The sequence below is a fragment of the Rhipicephalus sanguineus genome, chromosome 7 (genome assembly GCF_013339695.2).
Source record: "Rhipicephalus sanguineus isolate Rsan-2018 chromosome 7, BIME_Rsan_1.4, whole genome shotgun sequence".
Classification (NCBI taxonomy): Eukaryota; Metazoa; Arthropoda; class Arachnida; order Ixodida; family Ixodidae; genus Rhipicephalus; species Rhipicephalus sanguineus.
In genome coordinates this window covers 65,247,172-65,274,646 of record NC_051182.1, presented here as the reverse complement: position 1 = coordinate 65,274,646, position 27,475 = coordinate 65,247,172, and the positions used below count along the sequence as shown (strand labels likewise).

The 27,475-nt window shown below is 48.1% G+C and overlaps 2 protein-coding genes across 3 annotated transcripts in view; one reads left to right on the top strand and one right to left on the bottom strand.

Annotated features, from left to right (window-relative positions):
- Window positions 1-6,124: 6,124 nt before the first annotated feature.
- Window positions 6,125-15,620, bottom strand: LOC119400704 (uncharacterized). The gene is made up of 2 exons (XM_037667701.2): window positions 15,294-15,620; window positions 6,125-6,373 (listed from the first exon to the last, which is right to left on the bottom strand). Exons 1-2 carry the CDS (start codon window positions 15,618-15,620, stop codon window positions 6,125-6,127), a joined length of 576 nt encoding a protein of 191 aa, XP_037523629.1.
- Window positions 15,621-20,329: 4,709 nt separating this feature from the next.
- LOC119399478 (cytochrome P450 3A6) overlaps window positions 20,330-27,475 on the top strand; it is a 52,837-nt gene continuing 45,691 nt past the window's right edge. For both annotated transcript variants that reach the window (XM_037666280.2, XM_037666279.2), the window contains exons 1-4: window positions 20,330-20,610; window positions 21,568-21,667; window positions 25,231-25,283; window positions 27,114-27,210. In XM_037666280.2, the coding sequence (XP_037522208.1) occupies window positions 20,534-20,610; window positions 21,568-21,667; window positions 25,231-25,283; window positions 27,114-27,210 (327 nt within the window). In that variant the 5' untranslated portion in view covers window positions 20,330-20,533. The remainder of the gene's footprint in view (window positions 20,611-21,567; window positions 21,668-25,230; window positions 25,284-27,113; window positions 27,211-27,475) is intronic.

The following is a 27,475-nucleotide window of genomic DNA, read 5'->3' as shown; positions in this document are numbered from 1 at the left end:
GCGCAAGACCCATCCTGCAACAGCCACCGCAGAGAACAAGGACACCGAAGACACTGATACTCGAAGCAGCCGCCGTCTCCAAAACTTGCCGCCTGAGCTGTGACTGCTACCGGACCCCACGCGACCCCGAAAAGAATCTTACACATCCACCATGAGCAACCCGACGGCATCCACTCCTGTCGCTCTGCAACAGCCCCGCGTGCCTCCAACATTCCATGGTTACCCTACTGAAGACCCGGAAGAATGGCTCGACCAATTCGAGCGGGTGGCTACCATCAACAGGTGGGATGAAGAAATGAAGTTGCGATATGTTTTCTTTTCCCTGGACGGCCCCGCTAAAACGTGGTACGAAAACCACGAGACCACACTGACCACATGGGAATTATTAAGGCGTGATGTGTTGAGGACGTTCACCAGCATTATGCGAAAAGAAAGGGCCCAACTGCTGCTAGAATCAAGGACCCAACAACCTAACGAGACTGTGAACATGTACGTCGAAGAAATGAAACGCCTTTTTCGGCGAGCAGACGAAAACATGCCAGAAGACAAAATGGTCGGTTACATAACGCGAGGCCACGGTCATGCCAGATAATCGCGACGCGTCCCGCATCACGATCCGAGATGATAAGGCCACATGCATGCGGCTATCGGCATGCACAAAACTGACGCTTCGCGGCAATATCAAATTCTTGCAGCCTCAGACTCCAACGCGCTAATCGGCCGGTGGGATCTTTAAGATTAGTCAACCAACAAAGTGAATGATGGTCGCTAATAACTTTGAAGGGGCGGCCATACAAATACGGGCGAAATTTCATGACTGCCCATACCACGGCGAGGCATTCTTTCTCTGTTGTTGAATAATTAGCTTCTGCGCGTGTTAGCGTTCCGCTTGCGTAGGCGATGACTCTTTCCATGTCCTCTTGCCGCTGCACTAGCACAGCTCCCAGACCCACATTGCTAGCGTCAGTGTGAAGCATCGTGGGGGCTTCCTCGTCGAAGTGGGCAAGCACTGGGGGTGTTTGAAGACGTTGGCGCAGATCAATAAACGCAGCTTCCTGTTCGTCATTCCACTGAAAGGCGACGTCGTCCCTCGTGAGCCGAGTTAAAGGTGACGCAATGCGTGCGAAGTCAGCAATAAACCGTCGATAATATGCACAAAGGCCCAGAAAGCGTCTGATAGCCTTCTTATCGGATAGTACCGGGAACTGTGCAAAGGCGGCAATTTTTTCGGGATCGGGCCGAACGCCTGCATGGCTGACGACATGACCAAGAAATTGTAGCTCTTCAAAACAGAAGTGACATTTCTCTGGCTTCTATGTGAGACCCGCGGACCTTATGGCTCGTAAAACAACTTCCAGCTTTTTGAGGTGCTCGTCAAAAGTTGCGGAAAAGACTATGACGTCGTCAAGATAAACCAAGCAGGTTTTCCACTTCAACCCCGAAAGGACGGTATCCATGAGCCTTTGAAAAGTAGCGGGCGCTGAACACAAACCGAAGGGCAAGACTTTAAATTCGTATAAACCATCTGGTGTAACAAAAGCGGTTTCCTCCCGGTCTCTTGGATCTACCTCGATTTGCCAATATCCGCTCCTCAAGTCCATTGAAGAAAAGTAGCGAGCGTGTCGAAGTCTGTCAAGCGAGTCATCGATACGTGGAAGCGGGTACACATCTTTCTTGGTCACCTGATTCAGCTTCCTGTAGTCCACGCAAAATCGCAGGGTGCCGTCCTTCTTCTTGACTAGGACTACAGGTGATGCCCAGGGGCTCTGTGATGGCTGAATCACGTCATCTTCAAGCATTTTCGCTTCTTGTTGCTGTATCACTTCGCGTTCCTTGAGAGCCACACGATAGGGATTCTGGTGAATAGGTCTCGCCGTGTCTTCGGTAATTATTCGATGCATGGTTAGCGGCGTACGACCAACTGGTGGTGTCGATGAAAAGCAGTCCTGGAATTCGGCTAGCAACTCAAGAAGTCTCTTTCGTTCGTCCTTTGGCAGGGTAGTACCAACGTCAAGAATGGGTGCTGATTCTTGTTTAGGTGCTTCGTCCAGTATCGATAAACAGCCTTGGACTTCTACAATATTGCCAAAGTAAGCGATGGCTGTGCCCTTTGGAAGGTGCCGGCACTCAGCACTAAAGTTGGTGAGGAGCAAGTTTGTGCGTCCAGCAGTGACAATGACAATACTTCGTGCAACTAAAGTGCCATGGCTAAAGAGCAGCGAACTGATTTGGTCGGCAATGCCTTCGCCGTCGAACGGTGCGTCCCCTGCCACCGAAACAAGAGTGCATGCCGTGGCGGGACGACCACATCATCATCAGTTAGACGCAGATGTTTATGTGTCACCCCAGAACAATCGGCTAAACCAGGGCTATTGCGGAACGCTATTAAACTGTCCGGGATGTTGATGACGGCGCCATATTCTCTCAAGAAATCCATCCCAATAATTAGGTCTTTGCAACATGAGGCGAGAACAACGAACGTCGCCACGAAAAAAGAACCACCGATGTTGATTCTCGCCGTACACCTTCCGATAGGCATCAGTAACTGGCCTCCTGAGGTCCTTAGTTGAGGTCCCGTCCACGGCGTCTTTACTTTCTTGAGGCGTACGGCGAGGTCTTCACTTAATATAGAAAAGTCGGCACCGGTATCAACTAAGGCGGCCACTTGTTGTCCGTCCACGAGAACGGCAAGGTCTGCGGTCACAGTTTCGTCGGTGTTACATCGTGTCGGATTTACCGCGTCCTGTGGTGAGAGTAATGGGGGCTTTTTTTAGTCGTCTTGACGGCCTGCAACCTTACCCCCGGAGGTTGCCGCCTTCAGTTTCCCCGACGTGGGCTGGGTGACCTCCTTCCTCGGACGTCAGCAAAAGTGCGGCGGTGCGATGAAGGCGAGTGGGCAGGAGACGGAGAGCGTGGTCGATGTCCCAAACCCGGCTGGTAACCAGGCATGCTGTCGTCGTCATTGGTACGGCGGTCGTCAAATTGGGGTCGAGGCGCTGGAGGTCCTTGGGAACCAATGGCGTCGCGGCGCGATACGTAGTCGTCGTTGGCGCGTCGACTGTCAGACCAAGGCCTAAGAGGGCGAAACGAATCGTGCCAGCAATGACGGGAAATATGGCCCACTCCTCCGCAGTTAAAACAAAGTGGACGCCTATCTACGGTGTACCAGGCGTCTGTTTTGCGAAGCTGTGGACGTCGCAACGGCTCCTCTTGTGGCGAAGGCCATGGAATGCCAGCGGATGGCTCGTCGTATGGCGGCAGGACGGCAGGTCGCCTCGATGTGTCCTCCTGCGGCGGTGGCAAAGGAATGGCGGCAGATGGCTGGCGCTACGACGGTAGAACGGGTGGTGGGCGTCGAAGGGCGGCGGCGTAGCTCATGGGACGCTGATCTTGAGGAGTATCAGCCGTGGAGAATGCTTGGCGGATTTCGTCGCGGACGATGGGCGTTTCCGTTACCGGAGTGCGCAACTTCTGCAGCTCCTCGCGAACAATCTCTCTGATCAAGTCACGCAAGGAGCTGTGATTCTCAAACGTCATGGTGGCGGCATGAAGTTGGGCGCTGCTGGATAAGCGGTCGTACTGTCGGCATCGTTGGTGAAGTGCCCGCTCGATAGCCGTAGCCTCCTTGATAAAGTCCGCCACGGTGCTTGGCGGGTTGCGCAGAAGTCCGGCGAACAACTGCTCTTTTACGCCGCGCATGACGATAACTTCTTATCGTCAGTCATATCTGGGTCAGCTCTACGAAAGAGACGGGCCATGCCCTCGGCGAACATCGCGACTGTTTCATTGGGTTTTTGAACCCGTAACTCTAGCAGTTGCTGGGCGCGGTCCCGTCGATCGACATTGGCGAAGGTGTCAATCATCTGCTGTTGAAAGTCACGCCATGTTGACAGACTGCCTTCGAGGTTTTCATACCAAGTACGAGCGCTGTCGTCAAGGTAGAAATAGGCGCGGGAGAGCTTTTGCTCAGCAGACCAATGGTTGATCTTGGCAACGTCTTCGTGTGCGCCACCACCAAAGCGATCAGGCACCAGTGGTTGAAAAAGCGTTACATGAGATGGGTTGGGAGGACCGCTGGCTTACAGTACCTGTTGCGGGCTGGCGTTGGCCATTGGTAGTGGTAAGCGGCGCCGTGTGGAGGGTTCCGGCGAGGGGGTGAGCTCGGGAGCAAGGCCACGCAGCCGACGACTGAAGCGATGCACGGGAGTTGCGCTAGCTGCGTCCGGGCTGGATGAACGACTCCCAGAGGGAGTGTGGAGCATCAGGCAGGGTTGCGGTCTAGCACCTCCACCAGTGTCGTGGTGCAACGCGAAAGAACAAGAAGGACAACTTGCGACAGAGAAGCAGCGTGTTCAAATCAGCTGAACAGAAAAACGTCTTCGTCTTTCACACCGAAAGCTACTGTCCCACTAGTCGGAGTCTGTGAAACCTCGCCATCGTCATCGTCGTTTATGTTTATACACGTGTCAATATTAACATGGTCTTTACCGATGGCTGATATCCCCAACGAAAAACAATATTGGCACTTATCACACCTTGTAGGAATCAGTTTGATGCGAAGCAGTCAGCGAGTAGTTCTATGCTGCATTTTTTTTTGCTTTTTAGCCAAGCGTTACGTGGTGGCTGGACGTGTTTTTGTAAGATTAGTAGTTATGTGCACATCGCGCGCTTCCCAGGCACGTCGACAACACTGGCGTTTAAAGGGTAGCTTATAGCCTGACGTAACGTCAGCACCCACTTTTAGAGCACACGTCAGTATTATCGAAACGAGGTCACTTCACGGTGCGATGATGTAAATATCATACGTAACTTTCGTTGGCGTATTCCTCCGGGGTCGAGCAACGCTTGAATATAGCTTGCTGAATCATAGGAATACAAATGTAACGTTTACTAGACGGCTATAAAAGCGGGGTCATCACTGAAACCACCGTTGACGTTAACCTGCCATGACACCTGTGTCGCAGTAGTATATATGTAGTGTTTATTGCTTTGTTACAAAATTACATAGCACTACAACCACAACTGACGTTGCCCCGAAATTACGCCTGCATAGCGTGTTTTTCCAAAGCAGCTTCTTGAGCTGGTGTGCCTCTGTGGTATAATACCTGACTGTCCCGCAGAATTTTTATGTCCGATTCCTCCAGGAATCCTAATATTGATTATTTGCATTCGACGCCAATGATGGTATATGTCGGAGAGGTTCATGTTGGTTAGCGTTGAGCGAAGGTCGGCCTACAACGTGGAACGGCTGCACAGTAAAGGTTTACAATTAACTAAAGGTTTACTCACGTGCAGTGTAGTATCAACCGGCAAAAAGAAGTAACAGATGACAAAATGTAGCAGAGTCGGCGCTGATGATATCGTCTGTGACCAACTTCAGCGGTCATGATCGCTGCTTTTCCTGGTTCATAAAAGTGCACGTCGAAGCCGAACATGTCAAGGTTAAATAAAATTTGCGCTTGTGCAACGGTAAGAAAATAGCTCGTTACGTGCTTCTCTCGTACAAGTTAAACAATGTGACGCAACGAATGCTTCTAGCAAGACGCATCTTCCCGCTCACCTGGCTTCTCTTGAACGGTGCAAACCCGACAAATCTGAATCCGATAAATCATCGCATTTGCACGCATATAACAGCCATGGGCGTCACTAACCGCGGCCTCTTAATTAGTAGATCTACAGTACACTTGAAATACGAGCATGTGACTACATGAATCACGAACTGGCCCATGAGCCATTCTGACCATCTACATTACACCGCTGAGTCGCCACGGCAGATTGTACCTCAGTACGGGAAAAGTACGGACATACTGAAAGATGAGATATTAAGCCTACATATGTGCGTTTTCACGCCACTCTTAAGGCATGTCGTATCGTATTGCAGTATCATGTGATGTTAAGCGTGCATATAAGTTTCACACTGGCTTTTCTTGCCGATGACATCTATACACCGATTATTGATGAACGAGATCTTCAAGCGATCACTTCGCACCAATAGCCGCCATTTATTTTAACGGGGCTCACCGCCAGCGCACCGCAAGGAACACCACTGGGCGCGCATACTCGGGCTGCCTCCGCCAGCCGCCTCAAGCTGTTGCCAGCCTGTTCTGCGGAGGCTGACGCGCCTCTAAAGCTTTGCATGCTCGGCAGTCCACTTGCGTGCCGTGCTCTCGTAGAGAACGCGGTTCTCCTTGTATACGGCGGCGACCTTTTGGTCGGCTGGATCGTCCGCGTATGGCTCTTTCAGCAGGCACCATAGTGAGAGCAGCACGTCCGAAACAGTCAAGGCTGGGGTCCAGTGCGTCTTGAGGATGTCCAGGCAGATGACTTGGTCGGCCACGATGTTGATGTGGTAGATCTTGGTGATGAACTTGACCTGCGAAGGATTACACAAATGACTCGCATCACCAAGAAACTACTGAGTGAGTGTATGCGTGGAGCTGCTGTTTATTATCATATAGTGATCTTCAAACTATAGCACATTTGAATGTAAACATCTCTTCGCTCGGCACACCATAGGCTATATTTCGCACAGTAGACAGTGTGTAGTAACGCCTGTGCTCGTGTACCTATTCAAAAGCTGTTCATCATCCATTACCCTAGTCCTACATTATGGAGGAATGTTTTCCATCATAATTGTGGATATGGTAGTGCACGATTAATCAGTCTGCAACCGCGCCCCACTCGCTTCATGTGACATGGCAATGCGCAGCAACACCACAGGAGGCAAACGTGTCTATGTTAGTAGTACTCGCTGTTGGGCTAGTTGGTGAATGTCTGAATTCAATAGTCAACTTGGCGCCAAAATCAAGACCACACTGAGATACGAAGAAACACATAGACAGGACGGGCGCTCACTTTGCAACTGTTTATTTCTTGAGGAATACAGGCTAATATGAATCCCCTTCTCGCCCACGCATGCTCAACGTGCTCGTTCCATCATCTACCTAATCATACTATAGGACATACTCTAGATACCGCAATTCCGATTCGTACAGTTTGATTGAAGTTTCGCTTACACATTTACTACCCGGGGCGCTGTGAATATGATCGAGCAAGGGAACACGTTCTTACTGTAAGAAATAAGGACGGCGCGCATTTAAGCGAGCATGTGACATCATGTGGATGCACTCCACGCTTCACGGAGATTCGAGTCTTGGGAAAAAGCAAAAACAAGGTAGCACGGGAAATTTTGGAGGCGTTTTGTATACAGAAACGGGGTAGTTTGATATGCAGCTGAGTTGAAGTATATTTATGAAATATTGCACTCTGGCGTATTACGTGCCAAAGGCGTGACCGGTTTATGATGCATGTGTCGGTATGCAGTTTCAAAAACATATACTATGAGGATAAAAAGAAACGCCAACCGCGGAAAGCGCGTCTTTCGGCATGGTCAGTGCAGCCTAGTTTCTGTTGGCTAGACTGAGGATACGAGTCCAACTCCGATATGCCTATAGGTTCATCGCTGAGAGAATCTCTGCTTTCTGTCCTATTACTAGCAGATGATAAGGAAACGCGGTGCGCTGGTGCCAGTCGGAACGAGAGTCTAGCGCTGCGTCGACGCCGACTGAAAGCACAGATTGACCTAGCGATAGACTAAGGCATATCGGATTTGGACACGTGTCCTCGGACTAGCCGACCGAGGCCCTGCCGAGAGTGCCGAGGGCCACGCCTTCTGTTCGCTTTTCACTTCATCATCGATAGCACATGAATCCAAGAAAACCATTACTTCGACATTTCGCAAATGGGGCCGCCGTGCTCCTGAATCGACGCCACATTCTCCATTTTGGCAATGCAACACCAACGCCCCTAAGCCATCACAGTGGGCAATATAATGTTTAGCTGTTTGTTCCCGACAGTAGGCGATACCATGGTAAGGGTATCTTTTTGGTGCGCTACAATAGCGCTGAACTAATGTGGTTAGCCTTCATTTTCTATCTAGCGTCCCTGTAGTCGTTATAGCGTCAAAGACCTCTTACTAACATTTTACTCGGTGTACAGTGCAAGCACGCAAGTGCTGATAGAAAGGTCACGCAGTGAACAAAGGAACGCAAAGAGGGGCGCAAACGGGCTCTCTTGTGTGCCCCTCTTTGCCTTCCTTCTTGTACTGTGTCGCTTTTCTTTCAGCATGTACAGTAAAACACAAAAGTTTAGGGACCACGCGAGCGCGTGCCCGAGAGCATCTTCGCGATATTTTTGCTGCGTCAGCGGCGATCGACAGCAGCGCTACGCCCAAGACGCATCCATCCCTTAATCGACAGAATGCCTATTTTGTCACTCGACGCGAATATTTTCCACCTTTCACTTTTTAACGCGACGCGCTCTTTGGCAGCCGTTGCTACTTGCTTCTATCTCGAGAGCAGTATGAGCATAACTGTCATCAATTGCAACCTTCCTAACAAAGTGATATCTACCCTATGACACGCCGTTCGATGCGCGTCATCAAAGTTTAGGTTTTTCTATAAAAGTAGCAGTGTGACGCCCATACCACAGATAAGCCCTTTGCAGGAAAACAACCTAATAACAATGTGCTGCGCGGCCGTACAAAATTGATATACCATGAAATAACAAGAAGACCCGTTTACGGCTCAGCGCTCCGGTCGACGGTGGGTGGCTCACCTCTAGGTGCTGCGGACGGGCAGTTTGGTACGCACTCGCGCGTTCCGTTAAGTGTTAAGGTTGTATGTACAGGTCGGTCCACTGTTAAGGGGAACACGCGAGCGCGTGGCCCATGCTCTGTGCAGTGCCATGCACGTGAAGCGGCGAAAAGAAAGCGCATGCGCAGAAATCCGAAGGGTGGCGCATGGTGAGTGCCCTCTGCTTGTGATCCACCCCTTCGCTTTGCCTGAGCGCGGCGTGCGTACGCAACACGAATCTCTATACAGGTTGTCCCACATAACTTGTGCCAAGACTGTAAATGAAAGGCACTTCAGAGGCAAATTGAACCAAACGTATACAACACGCATTAGCCTATAGATACTCAGGCTATTTTTTATTTTCCCCTGAATTAGTTAATTATTTTTAATTACCTAACTTTTTAATTATTGGCTGAAAACCCAAAATATGAACGCTGAGCTGTAGATCACTCTTAGAAACCACGGACTGAATTGTTTCCTGTATGATACGTCTCGCGGTGTTACTGTTTCCGCGTTGTAAAGAAAGCCCGCGAAATTTAAAAGAGGCCACGTGACGGACCGCGAGCACACTGCTATAGTGCTGCTCTCAAGCGTGCAACCGGTGAACGAGGTCGCCTGCGGCTGCCACGAGGAAACGACAGGGTGCTTTGAAAGTGGCCGATGTTTGGGCGCCCGTCTTTCGTTCAATGACGGTGCAAATGCACGCTGCTGGCCGAGCGCTGCCGCGGTGATAAAGCGGTCACGACTGCGAGGAAAAAAACAGCAGTTTGATTCTGATTCATGCAGAAAGGGCGAAACGCGACAGAACGATGAGAAGCCTCGACGGCTGCTGCAATTTCTCAGTTTGAACAAAAAGAGACCCCACAAAGCGTCTGCGTCATGCGAACCATTGCTGACGAGTTTTCTTTGTTCAGGTGCTCCTCAGACACGCGTAACCCTTCGTGTTCTGGACAGCAACGTTACACCGTTTTAATCTGGGTAAGCAGCTGACATGCCGTACTCGAATGGGCAACGAGCGGATATGGTTCTGGCCCTAGGTGCATCACGCGGACACACAAGGCAGGCAGTTAAGCTGTTTCAACGCTGGCATCCAGGTACTCGGCCAAGCTCAACGACCATTGTGCGTGCATATGAAACGCTGAAAGAGAATGGAACATTTACCACAAAACGGCACAAATCTTCAGTTTTGGGCGAGGAAGTGGAGAGAGATATCCTGTCCAAGTTTTCTGCAGACCCCCAGGCAAGTGTCCGTAGTGTGGGTGCTGAAGCTGGTGTCTCGAAATCTTCGGTGTGGAGAATACTAAAGAAGAGACAACTTCATCCCTACCACGTGCAGCTGCACCAAGCATAAAGCCTAGCGACTTCCAGAATCGCACAGACTTTGCAAACTAGATCCTAATCAAGACAGAAGAAGACCCAGGCTTCGTTAACAAGGTACTTGAACAGACGATCGAAGCTAACTCCTCGCGCAATGCTCAAGTGAACATCGACAACGCTCACTATTGGAGTGACAAGAACCCTCACTGGGTTTGGCAGGTGCGTCACCAATATCAGCGGTCTTTCAGTGTGTAGTGTGGCATTTACGGTGGCACTGTAATCGGACATGTCTTCTTCGATAGCACACTTACTGCCGAACCATATCTCAACGATATCTTGGATGGACTACTTCAAAATTTTCTGTGCGAAGTTGCACTGGCTAGGATTAAAAATATCTGGTTTCAGCATGTTGGAGCTTTTGCGCACAGAAGCAGCAAAGCGTGCAGTTGGCTGGATGAAGTTTTCCCGCAGCAGTGGATAGGGCGGCACGGGCCCATTAGTTGGCCAGCTATGTCTTCAGATTTAAACACCCTTGATTTTTTTTCTTTGGGGGTACGTCAAGAATCGGGTGTACAAGGCACCAACCACAACATCAGGTAATCTAAAGAAAAAAAAATACAAGTTCGAATCTCCATTCCCGAAATCATAGTCAAGAACGTCACGGAATATCTGATAAAGAGAAGCCAAAGTTGTATTGCAGCGGATGGCGACCTCTTTGAACATATTTTATAATAGCGGCCTAATTTTACGAGCACCGATCACTGAAAAAAAAAATTCTCCTCATGCCGTTCGCCTACCCACCGCCACCCGTGACTAGCTTCACGTTGTCGCCTCCTTTTACGCATCTCAACTTCAAAAGAGACAATAAAGCTATTTTCTTGTTTTATTTATCCGTCTCGGACGCTTATCTCGGCAGTGCTCAGCCAGCAGCGTGCATTTGCACCGTCATTGAACGAAAGACGGGCGCCCAAACATCGGCCACTTTCAAAGCACCCTGTCGCTTCCCCGTGGCAGCCGCGGGCGACCTCGTTCACCGTTTGCACGTTTGAAAGCAGCACTGTAGCAGCGCGCTCGCGGTCCGTCACGTGGCCTCTTTTCAAATTTCGCGGGCCTTCTTTACAACGCGGACAAAATAACACCGCGAGTCGTATCGTACAGGAAACAATTCAGTCCGTGGTTTCTAAATGTGCTCTACAGCTCAGTGCTCATATTTTGGGTTTTCAGCCAATAGTTAAAAAGTTAAGTAATTAAAAATAATTACCTAATTAGTTTAGGCTGGTGCGAGTTGTATACGTTTGGTTCAATTTGCCTCTGAAGTGCCTTTCATTTTTAAGCCTTGGCTCAGGTTATGTGGCACAACCTGTATATAAATGAAGCATTCGAAGGTATCGCTCCTTTCTTCTGAAATGCCAGTAGGGAAGCGTGTGTTCGTGAACAGGCTTTTTGCTCCTGTAAATTCGAAGGATACACGATGGTTAGGGTCCCCGACCACCAAACAAAGCAAATCGCTGAACTCTTTCTTCAAGTCTACACCCAGCGTGCCATTTCAGCCATGACTAATCGACCGCTGAAGACGGTCAACAGGATCCTACAGGCGTACAGAGACGAGCGGCGAATCAAGGACGCTTCTCGTAAGCCTAGGTCGCATGTGACGACAGAACAGCAAGATTGCGAAATAGTTGCTTTTGTGGTCGATAAGCCAGCTGCTTTAGTTCGTGAAATCCGTAATAAAGTAGGGATCGAAGTATCGAAGACGACTGCGAAGCGACGACTTACTGAAGCCGGTCTGAGCAGTTATACCACCGTAAAAAAAGCCACTTCTGCGAAAAGTCAACAACAAGCGGTTGTTGTTCGCCCAGGAACACCGTGATTGGACCCTGGATCAATGGAAGCGTGTGGTCTTCACTGATGAGTCGACGTATACAACAGACTGCCATCAACAGCTGAAAGTTTGGAGACTCCGAAATGCCCGGTAAGAGTTGTCTGGCTGTTGAGCGTAATGACAAGCTACCATAAGTGACGGGCTGTAGTACCTGTCTCCTCCCTCGTCTTTGGCGCTATTCTGCTTTACCTTTGCTCATCGGCGAATATTTCTTCCGACTTTCTTGCTGTGTAAAAACGGTTGACATTTTAGGTCGAGGCCAGACATCGATTACTGCACTTCTAAGGGACATAGTCAGTTTGAATTGCTAGAGTAATACAATCCTACCCTTCAACGCAAATCGCTGCGGCTAAATTTTTTCTGTCGTTTTAACGAGCTGAGCGAACAGTAGCCCAACTCTTTTCTTCTACCTTCCAGCTACAAACCGGAATACGTGCAGAGAGTGACCTCAAGCGGAAGAAGTAGTGTCGTGGTGTGGGGATGCATCACAAGCGAAGGCCTTGGGTCACTGCTCCGAATACAAGGGAAGTTCACGACAGACAAGTACTGTGACCTGTTGGAGAATGGGGTGCACCCACACCTCACCAGCGGCATCTATAATGAAGATGATTTCATCTTTCAACCGGACAGCTCACCGATTCATACGTCGAAGAAAGCAAAGAAGCTGCTGGAAAACAATGGTGTTTCAGCCCTGGAGTGGCCACCGCAGCCGCCTGGTATAAACATCATTGAAAATGTGTGGGGCATAATCAAAACAGCTCTGGCACGCCGAGGAATCCATGGGGTGCAGCCAATGAAAAGCGGTTCAAGATGAATGGAATCGTGTGAGAATGGACAGGATACTCACGGAAGCACTCTATGAATCCCTGCCCCAAAGAATGAGGGATGTGCTCGACGCGAATGGAGACTTTACACGCTGCTAGGCGTACAGCGCGAATATCTTTCGTGTTCTTCGTTTTTCTTTTTTTCTTTTTTTGCTCCTTAAAGCTGGAATAAATGTTCAAATTTTTGTTTTGCACGATGGGCGGAAGATATTATGTGTCACTGAAAACTTTCGCATCTCTTGACGTACGACTGCACAGCACTGGCTTAGCAACGCAGGCGCGCGCAAGAAAAGCCAAGGGGTGGTTCACAAGCAGACGACGCTCGCGATTCACCGCCCCTTCGCACTTCAGCGCATGCGGTTGCTTTTCGCCGCTTCACGCGCACGGCGCTGCGCGGAGCGTGGGCCTAAAACCCCTTGACGTTGGAAAGTAGCGACGCTCCTTTATCCACGCCGGCTCATCCTCGCCGCGCCGTCAACCTCCTCTTTTTTCACCCTCTCTTTCGCGGAGCCGGCGCATCCGCAACGCTGAATGGCTGCGACGCGCGATAGCTCCCAGTCAGGTGACCCTGACGTCACGAGAAGCGAGCGCAAGCAAACTTCGCGCGCTTTCAGCTGCTCACGCCCGCCATGAACCCTCCAGGCGTCAACCCTCCAGGCGTGTGTGTACGGGTGTGTGCAGGTGTATGCGTGTTTGTATGTGCGCATATGTGCGCCTGCGTTTGTATGTGCGTGTGCGCACGTGTTAACGTGTGAGTGCATGTGCGTGCGTTTGTGTATTCGCGGTGTTTGTGCGTGTACGCACGTATGTGTATGCGTGCGCCTGCGCGTGCGTGTCTGTATACTCTGTATCACTGTGCATGCGCGTGCGTTTCTGTATCGCTGTGTATGTGCGTGTGTGTCTGTATCGCGTGTGTATGTATGTGCCTGCGTCTCAGTATCGCGTGTGTATTTATGCGCGTGCGTGTCTGCATCGCGTGTGTATGTATGTATGTGCGTGCGTGTCTGTATCGCGTGTGTATGTATGTATGAGCGTGCGTGTCTGTATCGCGTGTGTATGTAGGTAAGAGCGTGCGTGCCTGTATCGCGTGTGTATGTAGGTATGAGCGTGCGTGCCTGTATCGCGTGTGTATGTATGTGCGTGCGTGTCTGTATCGCGTGTGTATGTATGTATGAGCGTGCGTGTCTGTATCGCGTGTGTATGTATGTGCGTGCGTGTCTGTATCACGTGTGTATGTATGTGCGTGCGCGTCTATATCGCGTGTGTATATATGTATGAGCGTGCGTGTCTGTATCGCGTATGTATGTATGAGCGTGCGTGTCTGTATCGCGTGTGTATGTATGTATGTGCGTGTCTGTATCGCGTCTATATGCGCGTGTATATGTATGTATGTGCGTGCGTGTCTATATCACGTGTGTATGCGCATGTGTATGTAAGTGCGTGCGTGTCTGTTCGCATGTCCACGCACGTGTGTCTATACCACGTGTGTACGCGCGTGTGTATGTATGTGCGTGTCTATATTGCATGTGTATGAGCGTGCCTGCCTGTATCCCGTGCGTATGATCGTGTGTATATATGTGTGTGCGTGTCTGTATCGCGTGTGTATGCATGTCCGTGTGTGTACGTATGTGCATGTCTTTATCACGTGTGTATAGGCGTGTGTGTGTGCCTGCGTGCATGCATCGTGTGCGTGCGTGCGTGTCTGACAGCGGCATTGACACAAAAAGGCTTCGGGCTCACTCATTTGGCCCAATTTAAGTAAACCACATTCCTTCTTGGGTGCCTTCTTTTAGCTCATCAAGACCACAATTATGAAAAAAATTCTCGCCTATACTTTACGCTGGTTACATTATATGCGTTAATACACCGTGTTAAGGACAGCCCAGGCGGCGACGGGAAGGTAAACCGCTCAGCCGCCAGTTGATATACTCATTTTTTTTCGAAGCGCTTATTTGTATATACCGAAGCGTCTTTAAAAATATATTTGTCACTTTGTTCTATCGGAAGCCCACTTTCGTCATGACTATAGCTTAAGAAGCAGGTTCTCATTTGACGCTTCAAGGGGTCGATTAAACAAGCGCGCGCAGTGATTTTAATGCGGCTGCGGCGAGCCAGTGGAGGGTTCAGCGTGCCGTGCGCAGCGCGCCGGCCAGGGGAGGGGAGAAATCCGAGGAGAATTGAGGAGGAAAACGCGCGCGCGGAGGAGAGTGTCGCTACTTTCTAGATCAAGGGACTTTGCGTGGGCCACGCGCTCGCGTGTTCCCCCTAACGTTGGGCCGACCTGTACGTGCTTGCGTTGGAGATTGAACAAAAAATGTACGTAGACCAATTCGCCCACATCGCAGTTCTTCCTCTTCCAGTAACCTCAAAGGCACATACTTCTATAGCGCTCTTTTGTAGCTACGCTGTAGAAAAAATAATCATTTGATTATTTTTTGTGAGTCCTTACTTGCCACATTTGTTGCTCTCTTTAACAAGTCATATGTGTGGCATATAGGTATTTGAATGACTCTCTTTAAATAATTCTTTCAATAAATAGAATTTTCACCCATTCAGTTGCCTTTAATCTAGAAATCCCAACATCAAATATTTTTTCCCCACTACGACTGGCCTACGGATGACGGTAGCAATACTCACCATGGGCGGGTTGAACGGGTAGTCTTCGGGAAAAGTGACGTCGAGCAGGAAGACGCCGCCTTCGTACGGCGTTTCCTCAGGTCCCACGATGGTGGCGGTCCACTTGAACAGGTCGCACGAGCTGATGGGCCCCGCTGAGCAGTTGGTCAGCGGACTGTACCGGATCTCCTCGAGCTCTCGGCGAATGCGCGCCAACGCCACTGTCGATACGGGACAACTGGACACGGGAAGCGCCGCTCCGCGTAGTGGCCCATGGCCGTCGCCGGCGTTGCGGTCGTACGAGTACGTCTCCGCGGCCGTTTCCCCCCGCCCGGCGGCTGCTGCCATGTTGCGGCTATGCGGGACACAAACTTCTTCCTTGTCTACTTCTACTGCACAGTGCGGCACGCCTAGCTACTTCGTCGGTATCGCCTGCGACCAGTGATAAGTTATTTAGTTAGTTACTAAGTTCTCTGGGCAAAAACGATTCACTGCAATCCCTGATCGTGCCAAAGGTACGCACCATCGTTTTGAGAAGTGCTTGACTTGCATACAACGGCTTATTAACATAATTCAGATATATCCACTAACGCCTGAAAGAAGAAGAAAGGCTTGAGGAGAGTAACAGAAGAATGCAAAAGAATGCATTATTTCTTTTTTCCCGGTTTTAAAGTTTTCTCGATCTCAGCGTGATTCCTATAGCACTGCGTTTACCATGTGCGATATGATTTTTGATTTACGCGCGTTAGTAAGTGTCACGTATACAGGCCGGTAGTCATTATCGTCACATTCTGAAATGGGCAAGGGGAAAGAACTAGCGCAGAAAGCTTTGCCGTTAAGACCGCGGTTCACACGAGGAGAGTAGGAGAGCAATGGCGGCAAAGCGGGCAGAAAATGTATACAGGGATTCCATTCCTGCGCCAACTTCGCCAAAGTGCGCCAAATTTTATTTAGTGCGGCATCCTGATAATATCGACGAAAATTGCGCCAAACTGCGCCAAAGTCTCGGTTTTGGGGGCGTCTATCACCGGCAATCGCACGGCCGGCGCGTCAGAACATGTGCAGCTTGATCTTGGGGCTGCCAAAGTCGCAACCATGGACCAAGAATTATTCCGCTGAATAAATAGCGCTCGCGCGTGCGTCCTGAATAAGCCACGATGCCATGCACGGTGCCGACGCAGCTTCTGTTCTGCAAGCCGGCTCGACAGCAAAACGCGCTCTCCGCAGAGGCTCGTGACGTCTAGGCCTATCGGTAGCGAGGAAGTGCGACGGCTATTCATCGGCGGACGTCGTCTGTTCTGGAAACGCTGCTGATAGCTCGTTTCAAGCGTCGCACGGCACGTAAGGAAAGCAATTTTCAGTAATAACTACATGTGTGCTGCTAAAATGTGTCATCTTCTGTTTCCGGACATCGCGGAATGAAATCTGGGATCGCTAGCAGTAGATATTGCCACGCCCACTTCTTGTCTTGTTTTGATGTATTCGGGTTTGACCGGCAGGGACGGTTATCAACGCGAACGGTGGAAACGCGTTCACACTTTTCCTCAGATATACTTTATCTATGGATCTTCATTGGGAAGAGCTTTTTCGTAATTGCTTATACCAGCACGCCCGAGTTTGTAATCACTCTGCGGTAAATACCCCCTAAAAGGCCCTGCCCTTTCGAGCTCACGTGCTAGAGTTCCAATTCGAATTTTTTGCTTGCTTTTTAAAAATGACATCTCATTAATAATAGCATATCTCCTGCTCGGAGCAGCCGCAAGTGCGCAGCTGTCAGTAGCGGGCCCGTCGCTGACGGCCCACAGTGAAGCGGCTACCCCATGTTACACGTCCGTCCCTCGCTTTCGGGGGTCAATAGCTGACGGTTAAAAGAACTCAGTTTCGCTTAAGGGCGAAGCATTGAATGCGATACCAACAAATTGTATTGTTAAACGAAGTAAGGCTAGCAGCTAACTCTTTTGGATCCGATCTCGCGTAACTCAACAAAACACTGGTTTAAGGGACTATGGCCGCTCCAGGAACCGAAGCGTTTTCTTGCTCTGAGTTCTCTAAACACGAAGTAAGCGTTGAGAGCGCAGCAAGTTTACGAGCCGTCTCCTGATGCCTCGAGATAGCGCGCGCGCAAGCGACTGCGCCCTTCGAACGATGCGGCCCCCCCCCCTTCCGCTCCCCTGGCGTCCTTTCATGCTCCTTACAAAAGACGGGCGGGGCGTTTCCTCTCTGTTTGATGAGCAATCGACGGCAGGCCCGCACGCGGGAAGATGTTATCTCATGCGCTGTCCGTGCGACGGAGACAGACGGCCGGCTAGTTTAATCTCCGCTTCAGCCGCGTTCGTCGCCAGCGCTCGCGAGCTTTTACCCGCGGCTAGAATGCGCATGGTGATGTTATTAATTTGGTCTTTATACAGAAAATTACAGCAATGGCGACGGCAAAAATCCGCGGAGAGTGTCCATATAATTGTTATCACAATAAACATCTTAAAAAAGTTGAGGAGCCATTTCACTGTGTGAAGTGGATGATAAGCGAAGCTGTTTCGCGCGTGGCAAAGAGGTGACATGGTGGAAGACAGTTTGGTATGTAAGGCCAGGTTGTGAACGTTCAATACGCAATATTAATGCGAAAGCCTCAGATGCTTTATCAAACACGAAAATTGACCGTCGGCGGCGTCAGTCGATTGATGCAAAAAATAATCATCATGTGATGTCGTCATGATCACATCATAGATCGTCAAAAATTGTGACGTCACATGGCGTCATATATCGTGATGTCACGTGATGACGCCATCGCATGACATCGTCGCTTTACACTGCTTCCGTAATCCGTCCGCCGATCATGGAGCTAGCGCAAAACCAGGTGAGGTGCAGATAGCTTGCAGAGAAGGAGGGGGGGATCAACCCGTCGATCGAGAAGAAAAAGAACCTGGCTTTCGCCTTGGAGTTTTCTTAGGGGAATGCATTATGGATAGTTTGGCTCCTTGGCATTGAGGCACTGCTGTACATCACGGCGTTTGTCTACAATGTCTGCTGATAACCACATAGATGTACTTAGAGTGTTATTTCATGAAGTGCAATTTTATTGATCCGGTATTCTGTTTATTTGCTAGTGTCGAAAATAATCGCCGAAGAGGTTAATCCAGAACACTCAACTGCATGAGCCCTTAGTTCTTTTTTTTTTTTGCGAGTGAAATATGGAGTTCTCCTGAGATGATTTTTCCATGAGATTTCCAATGAATCGAAATATTTCTAGCCTTCATAAGAGCCCCATAGTAATATTCCGGTGCTTGAATGTTATTCAAATATGCTTCTGTAGTGCACTCCAGGATGTAAAATTCGCTGCTCCAGAGTGCTCCCAGATGCAAAATTATCTGCTCCAAAGTGCTCCTAGATGAAAATTTTGCTGCTCCAAAGTGCTCCAAAACGGAAATTTTGCTGCTCCAAAAATTGCTCCAAATCAGAAATCCTCGGTAGCATCACTGTGTATATTTCGCGCGTGTTCAATATGTTGTGGCGCCGTCTTCGCCACTTCTTCCTACACTTCGTTAGAAACTGAAGTGAGTGCCTGCGACTTCTCCCTGTTTCTCGTCTTTTTTTTTCTTCTTGCCGAATTTGAGATATGCAATGTGAAAACGGAGGACAGTTTTGAACTGCTCAAAATGATGGTTTATGGAGATGCACCAGCAGACGCTACATAAGCGGACACCCCTTGTAGCGGTAGTGGTGGATTCGCCTGATTGTGCAAAGACGAGTTATATTAGGGCACGACAACGCTGTGCTACTGCGCCTCCCCCTATTACTTCATCGCCTTGGAAACCTTCATCCAAACTAGGCCCTTGAGGATTGCATCGCTCGAGTGGCTGTGGGTGTTGTCATGCAGCACGCGCTCCTTGGGATTGTGTCGATGGGAACATCCCACACTATTGGATGGCATTTGGATGTGGGGGGCGGAATATTCACACCACTTCATCGGTATGCTAGTGCAGCGATAGTATGCGAGGTATGGCTTCTGCTCAAGCGGAAAGGCGTTCCGCTACCTCTGTGGCAAAAGATATGGCCCGAGACCCATCGGGCTCGCCACCTCGTTTTCTGGCTGCAGTGAAGGCGAAGCGAGTGGACTTTCGCTCCCTTCGAGCTCTAGTGAGAACGGGGCCTAAGAGTGGAACGCGATGGCGTTTTTGGGCCTTGTTCACATTGCTTTTTCATTCGCAGGCCATGCTTCGCTTCACAGTGGACACGTAAGCTATGCCGGGGGGGGGGGGGTGGAGGAGGGGGCGGAGGGAAATGAGTGCGATTGAGACATTGGCCGTTGGAAGCTCTCCTAGGGCGCCTACTGCAAGCACCATTTAGAAGTAGTGAAGTATTCACTGGGCATCTATAAATCAATATGCTTACTTGCTATTGTTTAGTGCTTTTATATTGCAAGGACATCTGACTCTCCAGAGAGAGTAGGCGACCGCTGCAACCTGTCTGTAGCAATCTTGTATTTTGCATGCTCTTTCAGTCACCATTTAATGAAGCTTTTTGGGAAGTGCGGGCTATTAGGAGTGCATGCTTTTTCTTATCACAGAAGGCACAACAACACAACATTGGCCTAACTACTGGAAACACTTAGCCGCGGTGGCAGTTCTTCGCTTTCTCGATTTGAAATTTCCGACATCAGGCGTCGTTTCTTCACATGGATAGCGGTCTTAGAAACCATTCCCAGAATAAATGCGCGTTGTGTAACAGATTGAGCGCAAATGGACGGGACACAAGAAGACAAGACCGCGTTGTTTGACTACGTTATCCGAATGAGGGCTACATCATTGGGCTTTGCGTACGCGTGCCAAATCGACGAGGCTGTCAATAGCAAGCCGTACCGTGTACTAATGTGACCCGCCGTCGGGCAAGGACAGCCTGTATTTCTTTCGTCGGTATACTGCACTTAGCTACATGCCTTTATCTCAAAGCCTCTTGTACAGACGCACCATTGTTGCCTATCACAACAAGCGGACCCTTTAACGTTATCTTCGCCGTTCTACTTCGTCGCAGTTTTCTGACCCAGGCACGTATCGGGCGATACCTGCATGCGATAAAGAGAAGTGCGAGCTCTTACATAAATAACGCTGATGTGTCCATCCACGAAGCCGCGTTCTCAGAGAATACCTCTCGTGGTTGCTTTCTAAAAATGGTTGTCCTGAAATCACTCCTAGTGCCAGGGCCAGTGTAAGCCAAGACATTCTCGAGGCAGCGAGACGCATTGCTGTATCGAACTAGAAGTAACAATGTTCAGCGTTGACAGTGCCCTGCTTATCGCATTCATCATCTGCGCTTCCTTCAGTGCTGTTCGCTGGTTGATAAGGTAAGCTTTTTTCTATCCCGCTTTAAATCGTAAAAGCACTTTTTAGAAAAGATCTAACGACACGCCTCTTTTTGCTTACTTACTGGAATTTTCGCTGCCATGAACGCCGGCCGTTATGCCCGTGAAAGCTGCCACTGAATTGAAAAAAAGACCGCACTACAATACGGAATCGTTTTTTACGCTTGCCAGGGTTAGTTTCGAAACATTCATGTCCTCGAAATTGCGTGCGTTTTGTGATTTAATAGAACTGAGTGTTGCTTCACATCAATTTTAGAATTTCAGTGTGGTAAAACTGCCACGGATGGTAAGCCACTGATTGAACTGCAGTCGCTACTCTATGGGTAGCGACTGCAGTTACGCATTTCCGATTTGTTTGTATTTTCTCAAATGAAAGCCGAAAATATTTATACATAATCTTTTTGGACCATATGATTTTTAAAGAGGGAGAAATTCATATGTTTATCGGAAGAAGTCAAATAGCCAGAGCTTTTGACATTTTCACGGCTCATTGTGTAGCCTGCGTAGTTAAATGATTAGGAATGTTCCGGAGGCCAATGTCCTTGACAGCAAAAGCAAAGTTTAGTTTGAATCTTTGATGCGGAGATGTGTTTATCATAACAACCACTGTCGGAAGGGCAGGCAGGTCCCACTGGAGTTTGCTGAAAACTCAATAGTCTTTGCTGGATGGATATTGGAAAAAAAAAGAGGTCGCCAGTTTTTCGCCGTCTGCCTGCTTAGTCGTCCCGCATATGAAAAAGGCGATCCTATGAACCACGACTAAACAAAACCCTTTTTGTAATGCTTGTGTTCGTACAGATAGCATATATTAACACGCTTTGGCAAAAGTGAGCATTATTATGATGGTCTTACTCCTACAGTGAGTGAACCAGATAAAGGTAATGTATACAAAAGCATATGTAACGTGTGGTCACTAAAATTTCACATTAAATTCAACAGACAACGCAGGAAATGCTTTGATGCATTTGAAGGCACCGGAGTACCGACTGTGCCACTGCGGAGCATCATCAATGGCAATTCTGACGAGTACTGGAAGCCCGTAAGTGACGCAGGAGGGAATTGATGGCAAGCGAGATACGTACAGGCATACTTGTGCACGCCTGCCGCCCTTCGTGAGCTTTTGTTACTTAAAAATGCACCAAGCTTGCGAAAAGGAGAACAGTGTCAAAGAAGTCTTCATAAAATGGTTTATCAGCACGAATATAGATCTGTCCTTGGTAATGGTGAGGTTATTGAAAACATCGGAAGCCTAGGAAACCGCATAGTATCTCGAGGTTTTTAAACAAATTATTGTCCCCTTCAGAAACTGTACCGAAATGCAACTTGAACTCAAGAAGGTAGGGCGAGCTCATTTTGCGTTTCACACGATTTACAAATGCTATATGTAGTCAAATTGTGACAAACTTTTTTTTAGGGTATTTTACAAACGCTCACACGACTTTTTCCAAAATGCCGCTTCTGCAAAAAAGAAAACCCGGATCTCTTAAACATAAGGTGGAAGGCCACAAACAATCACTACAAAGGCCTCATAAGACTGGCCTCAGGAACCAGCTTCAGGAAAAGCCCTTCAATGTACGCGCTCAAAAATCAGCTAAGGTTTGTTGCATGGGCCCAAACTTTGCTGGTTCAGGGCTCGATCCGCGTTCCTATAGACCTTATGCAAAATCTGCTGCCATCTAGCAGCCGCTGTGCGCATTTCTGCCATGTTGAACGTGCGCTCCGCATGTGCACAGACGGAACGTAGGGATCGACGTGTGGCGGCTGATGGGAACGGCAATGCCGACATACTTTCGTCTGCCGTGTTGCTGAGATTGAGGAAATTGGGATGCCGAAAAAAGGTTTGCAGGAAACGAGCCTCCATATGTTATTAGATTTCCTTGCGTCCGACGAGAAGCGGCACATCGTTTCCTTGCTCCGGCTACTGCTTACGACTGACGCCGTGTTTACGTTCGCCGTTCCTAATCTATAACTCATCAAAGAACACTCTTTCGTGGCATGCCAAAACGGGATAGTTTCCGCGCTCTGTACAAACCGGCGTCGTGTGCGCGCTCCAAAGCTGCATCGCGGCTACTCGCGCATGCCACTAGGCTACTCGCGTTGGTGACACCATCACTTTGTTTATTTCCCTGAGATAACAGTCAAATGCCAGGTAGCTCGTGCGCGTCATCGATTCTCATCGTACGGACCGATTATTCTGGAGCGTGTTGTTCGGAGTTTGTTTTCGATTGTGACGTTTAAAAAGGTCGCATTTGGTGAGATGCTTTTGCGCGCGTTCTGCTTACAAATACCATTTTTAAGCATGTCATGTGCTACTGCTGCCTAATTCAGAGGGGCGGCCCGGATCACCTGACCGCCCCTCCCCGCTGTCTTTTTAATTTATGCCCCCAGAAGAGCACTTATCAGGTTCTCCCAGCTGACGCTGATTCCCCTTCGGAAAAATTCTGAATCAACCCCTGTGTGCTAAAAAATGTTAACAGATGCTTGTGTGTGTGGCACTTTTTGTATGAAACAGAAAAAAAATGCTGTTCCCGCAGATGTGTTACATTCGACTGTGCGTGCGCTACCGTTAGTCACGCGCTGAGGTGGTGTCGCAGGCGTCCAGTTGGCGAGGCAAATATGCCTTGCTGCAACGCGTTGAAATTGTAAGGCGCCAGCAGGCCCCGAATGCGACAATGTGAACGCGAATATTCTTAGCAGATCGTGTCATTCACGAGTATATGTCGGAAGATTATTGATAAAATACCAGCTAATCGGCGCCTATTTCTTGGAGCAACTAACGCATTTCGTCTTCTCTTATCACGTGCGTGAGAAACTGACCTGTCTTACATTTTAACTGTGGGGTAATTCTATGCAACAGATACGTCGGTGACTACAGCAGAGAAATATTTCTTGTTTCAAAAATAACAAACAGGAAAACGTTTTATTTAAAGCAAGACGCACAATACATTAGGTCAACGTAGGCTATCTCTTATGAAATACGCTTTGAAGTGGGCCAACAGCACCCTCTTACCGTAATCGCTGTGCCTAGCCGGGTCACGCGCTAATTCCTCCTCCCAACCATCGTACACTACATGCATGATATCCCAATAGCTAACAACGCTTCATTCGCTGCACTGAAAGCAGACAAAATTTATAACCAAGCGCAAAGCTTCAATCTCAACGACGACAGGCTTACATGTGACTCGGTGACAAACTTCTGCTTTCTTCTCGTTGCGAGGCAGTTCTTCACATGTAGTAACTGTGATCGTAAAAACTGAAAAAAATGCCGGTAACGTGTACAGGCTCTTCTGACGTTTTTATGCCCTGATTTCCACTATCAAGGCAGATAGAAGCAAGAATAGCAGTGACAGCAATATGATTCGAACACAAGCCTCCAACATGGCCCGGATTCGGTACGTTCGTCAAACCTCCGACAGATGGCAGCAATTTTGCATAAGGTCTAGAGTTGCTGTATATGCTGCCATTAGGTAGCAGAGTTGCGCATAGGTGTGTCTAGCAACCACAGCTATGCGGCGAAGACGCGCTCCGTTTTTGCAGGCGACGGCGCCATCAAGAAATACCAGAATTGGCCCGAGCATCAGCTTCTCCACAACGCATGGTTGCTAGCGGCGTTTGGAAGACGGATGCGTAACTCTGCTACCTAAAGGTAGCATATACAGTAACTCTAATAAGGTCTATTGAAGGACGCGGCTTCAGCCCGCCACCTGGGACTCACTTTCCCCAAATTAAAACGTTTGCTCGCTCTTTTCTCACTGCACTAAATCTGTGATATTAACGCTGAAAACGTTATTCCTCCGTCGTATTTAATTGGAAGAATAGAAATATTGAAAATGTGCGAACAGGTTGTTGATTTGCTGTTTCTCTAGAAAATCTTTGCGCCTTCTAGGTGACAACCTCAGATGTAGTGCACTTTTATTTACGTCTTAGTGTTTTCCTTACGCCCTCGCTTGCAATCCACAGGCAATCAGTCACCGAAAACGAACGACTTCTTCCATCTCGTAGCGGTTTCGAGAAGAACGAATGATTGTGGATGGCCGCATGCCTGCAGAACGGTTCGCATTCATAACATCAGTTACCACACAGCTTTGCATATACACAATCCTTCTGTTAGGTAGAATGTATTCTCGTGGGCTTTTGTTTTTTTGGTTTGTTTTTCGCATGTACACGAAGTACTTTAAAGGCTACGTTACCTCACTTTAGTAATATGGAGAGCTAGTGTGATTATTGAGCACTTATATCTACATCTCTATCAGCGTGGCATGAGTCTTCTGCAATATTTAAAACTTTTTTTTCATAAGTTTTACATGCATTTTTGCGCGAATTTTACATGCATTTTTACAGTCGCAAATTCTGAAGCGCTCGCGAAGGAACATAAGTTTGTGCATGCAGTTTACAAGTGCATGGCATCCACCCAGGTGGCATAAACCTCTAAGCTTATTTTACACCGTAAGCGCAATGGACTTCACATTCTATGAAATCTAAGGCGTCAGCGAAGGTGAGGGTTCTGTAAGGCGCTAAGATTGCCGCGTTGGTGCGTTTGCAATCGTCAAGCACTTATTTGCATATTGTGTAGCCAGATGTAACGCCAACTTTCTGTTGCAGACAGTCCTCGAACGCCTGGACAGATGGCTTGAAGAATACGGAGACGTTTTTGGGTAAGATCAATGTATTTCTTTTGCCTGTAGATTGATACATAATGAAGAATATTTAGCAAAGACGTAATCTTAAGAAATTGCAGAAATTAATGAAGTCAGAAGAACTTCTGATGATTGTTTAAAAATTTTAAAGAACAAATTGCCAGGAAGGGGAAATTTTCATCGCGCTACTTTTTACATATCTGCGTTGGTAGTTGCACAATTTTTTGACGGGGCAAACAGAAAGGCAAAGACGAACAAAATAAAGAAGAGCAAACAGGAAGAGCTAATGGTTTTCTGCTGTGTTCTAGTGTTCCTGCATGGCATTCGCGCTATCATACTATACAGTGAGCTTGGTCTTGTTGCTAAAACGTTATGAAACACACAACGCAAGTATACGACAAGGGCACAGAAAGACACGGCACAGCGCTGTCGCGTGTTCACTTTCTGTGTGCTGGAAGTATATTTGCTCTCTGTGTTCCTTAGCGCTATCATATGTTACGCTTTTCACTTCATGAGCAATTCGATCGCTGCATTCTGCTGCCATTTCATGCTCAATAAATGTCTTAGATTGTGGTGGCACCTTCTTTACAACCACGCGGCTGTGACTCTTGTGTTGTAGCAATAATGTTACGGCTGTGCGAAAAGCTAAATTGTTTGACGAACCATAGTGTGAGAAAGCAATGTTACACTTTCAGTACCTGGGGGCTTGCGGAAACATACACATTGAATGTATATTGTAAGCTTTAACTATATTTATGTTCGATACATTAATGAGAAAAATGAAACAAATATTTAAAAAGTACTCTTGATTAAAGAGCAAAGTAAGGATTAATTCAGTCGAATTCTCGTAACGAGTTCGTGGAATTTTTTTTTTAACGTTGCTACGATTTATGCGAAATATCTGGCGTATTGCCACCTGATTTTGACGGCAGGGAGTACAGCAGTCAAACCGGTAAAGAATAAGCTCTCTAGTGCTCGCGTTCATGTGCAGCCAAGAAAAGATATATTCGGACTGTTACTAGTGTCGCGAGGTTTGTCGTTGGTCACTGAAAATTCGGTCCTCAGGTGAAATACGTCGGCTTTTTATACATGCTTAACGTATATTCCAGCATGAACCGTGGGGACCATGGAAGCTGCAGAACACACAGCAGTCGACGCCTTGTAGGATTCATGCGTGCAATCAGATCATAGAAAAAAAAACAAAAACTAAAAACATTCGAGAAGCTTCCAATAAATACAGGCGCTTCTTAAGTGATTCCATGGCAACTTTTCGCATGTGGGGAAATGCGATGACAGGGAAAAATTAACAAATGACGCATTGCACGTTGGTTGCTACTCTGTAATTTAGTTTATGTTTTTATTTATTACGTACAATGCTTACATTTTGCCGTTATTATTAGACATGCTGTTTTGCTATGTATACCCCATCCCATCTGCAATGTATTTATACCCCGAGGGCATACTGAACCATGAGATTGAATCATGGTGCTCTCCGTAATGCTATCTTCTCGTTAGGCTAGGAGCGAAATTGCGCAGTGGTAAAGCATATATATTTCTCTATAGTGTTCAGAATACACTTTACTGGGACCCTGTCACCCCGACAACAATGTGCGTTATTTGACAGGCTCACAAGTGTTGTATTTTCCTTGATAACACGTGCCGTTTCTTCGACAAAATAAACAGGGCGAACACGATTCTTCACTTTTCTATTTGTCATTTGTCTTACTTTTGTTCATGCACTCCTCATCGCCTCCCGTGTGCCTTTCATATATTATTCAAGACTAATGCGTACAGCACTCACTGCATTCGCTCCTGACGGATGTAAATCATGCGGTACGTCTCCTATAGGTTCTTCATTGGAGACACGCCAATGGTCGTGGTGAAAGATGTCGACATGATACATGATATATTCATCAAGAACTCAAGCAACTTTCAAAGTCGCGGTGTAAGTACACGCTACATTATTATTAGTCCCTACACTTTGTCTCCCAGGTTTCGTATCCATCACTTGCTTAGGGATCAAACGATGGGTAAAATATTTCCTTGTCTCGTTGAGCTCTTTCCTGATTGTTTGACAAAAGATTACAACTTTACCTTCAACTGTATCTTTTTTTTAGCACACATTAAAATGTCCTCCAGTGCTAAATGCTGCCGTGAAAAGCTTTAGTGTATCCAGGAGGCGTTGTACATGACAGCGCGATAACACATCT

Bases quoted from the DNA above. Each gene is read 5' to 3' on its own strand.
- LOC119400704 (XM_037667701.2), bottom strand. From the start codon at position 15,620: ATGGCAGCAGCCGCCGGGCGGGGGGAAACGGCCGCGGAGACGTACTCG. The intron at 6,374-15,293 runs GTGAGTATTGCT...AATCCTTCGCAG, and splicing joins ACCCGTTCAACCCGCCCATG to GTCAAGTTCATCACCAAGAT.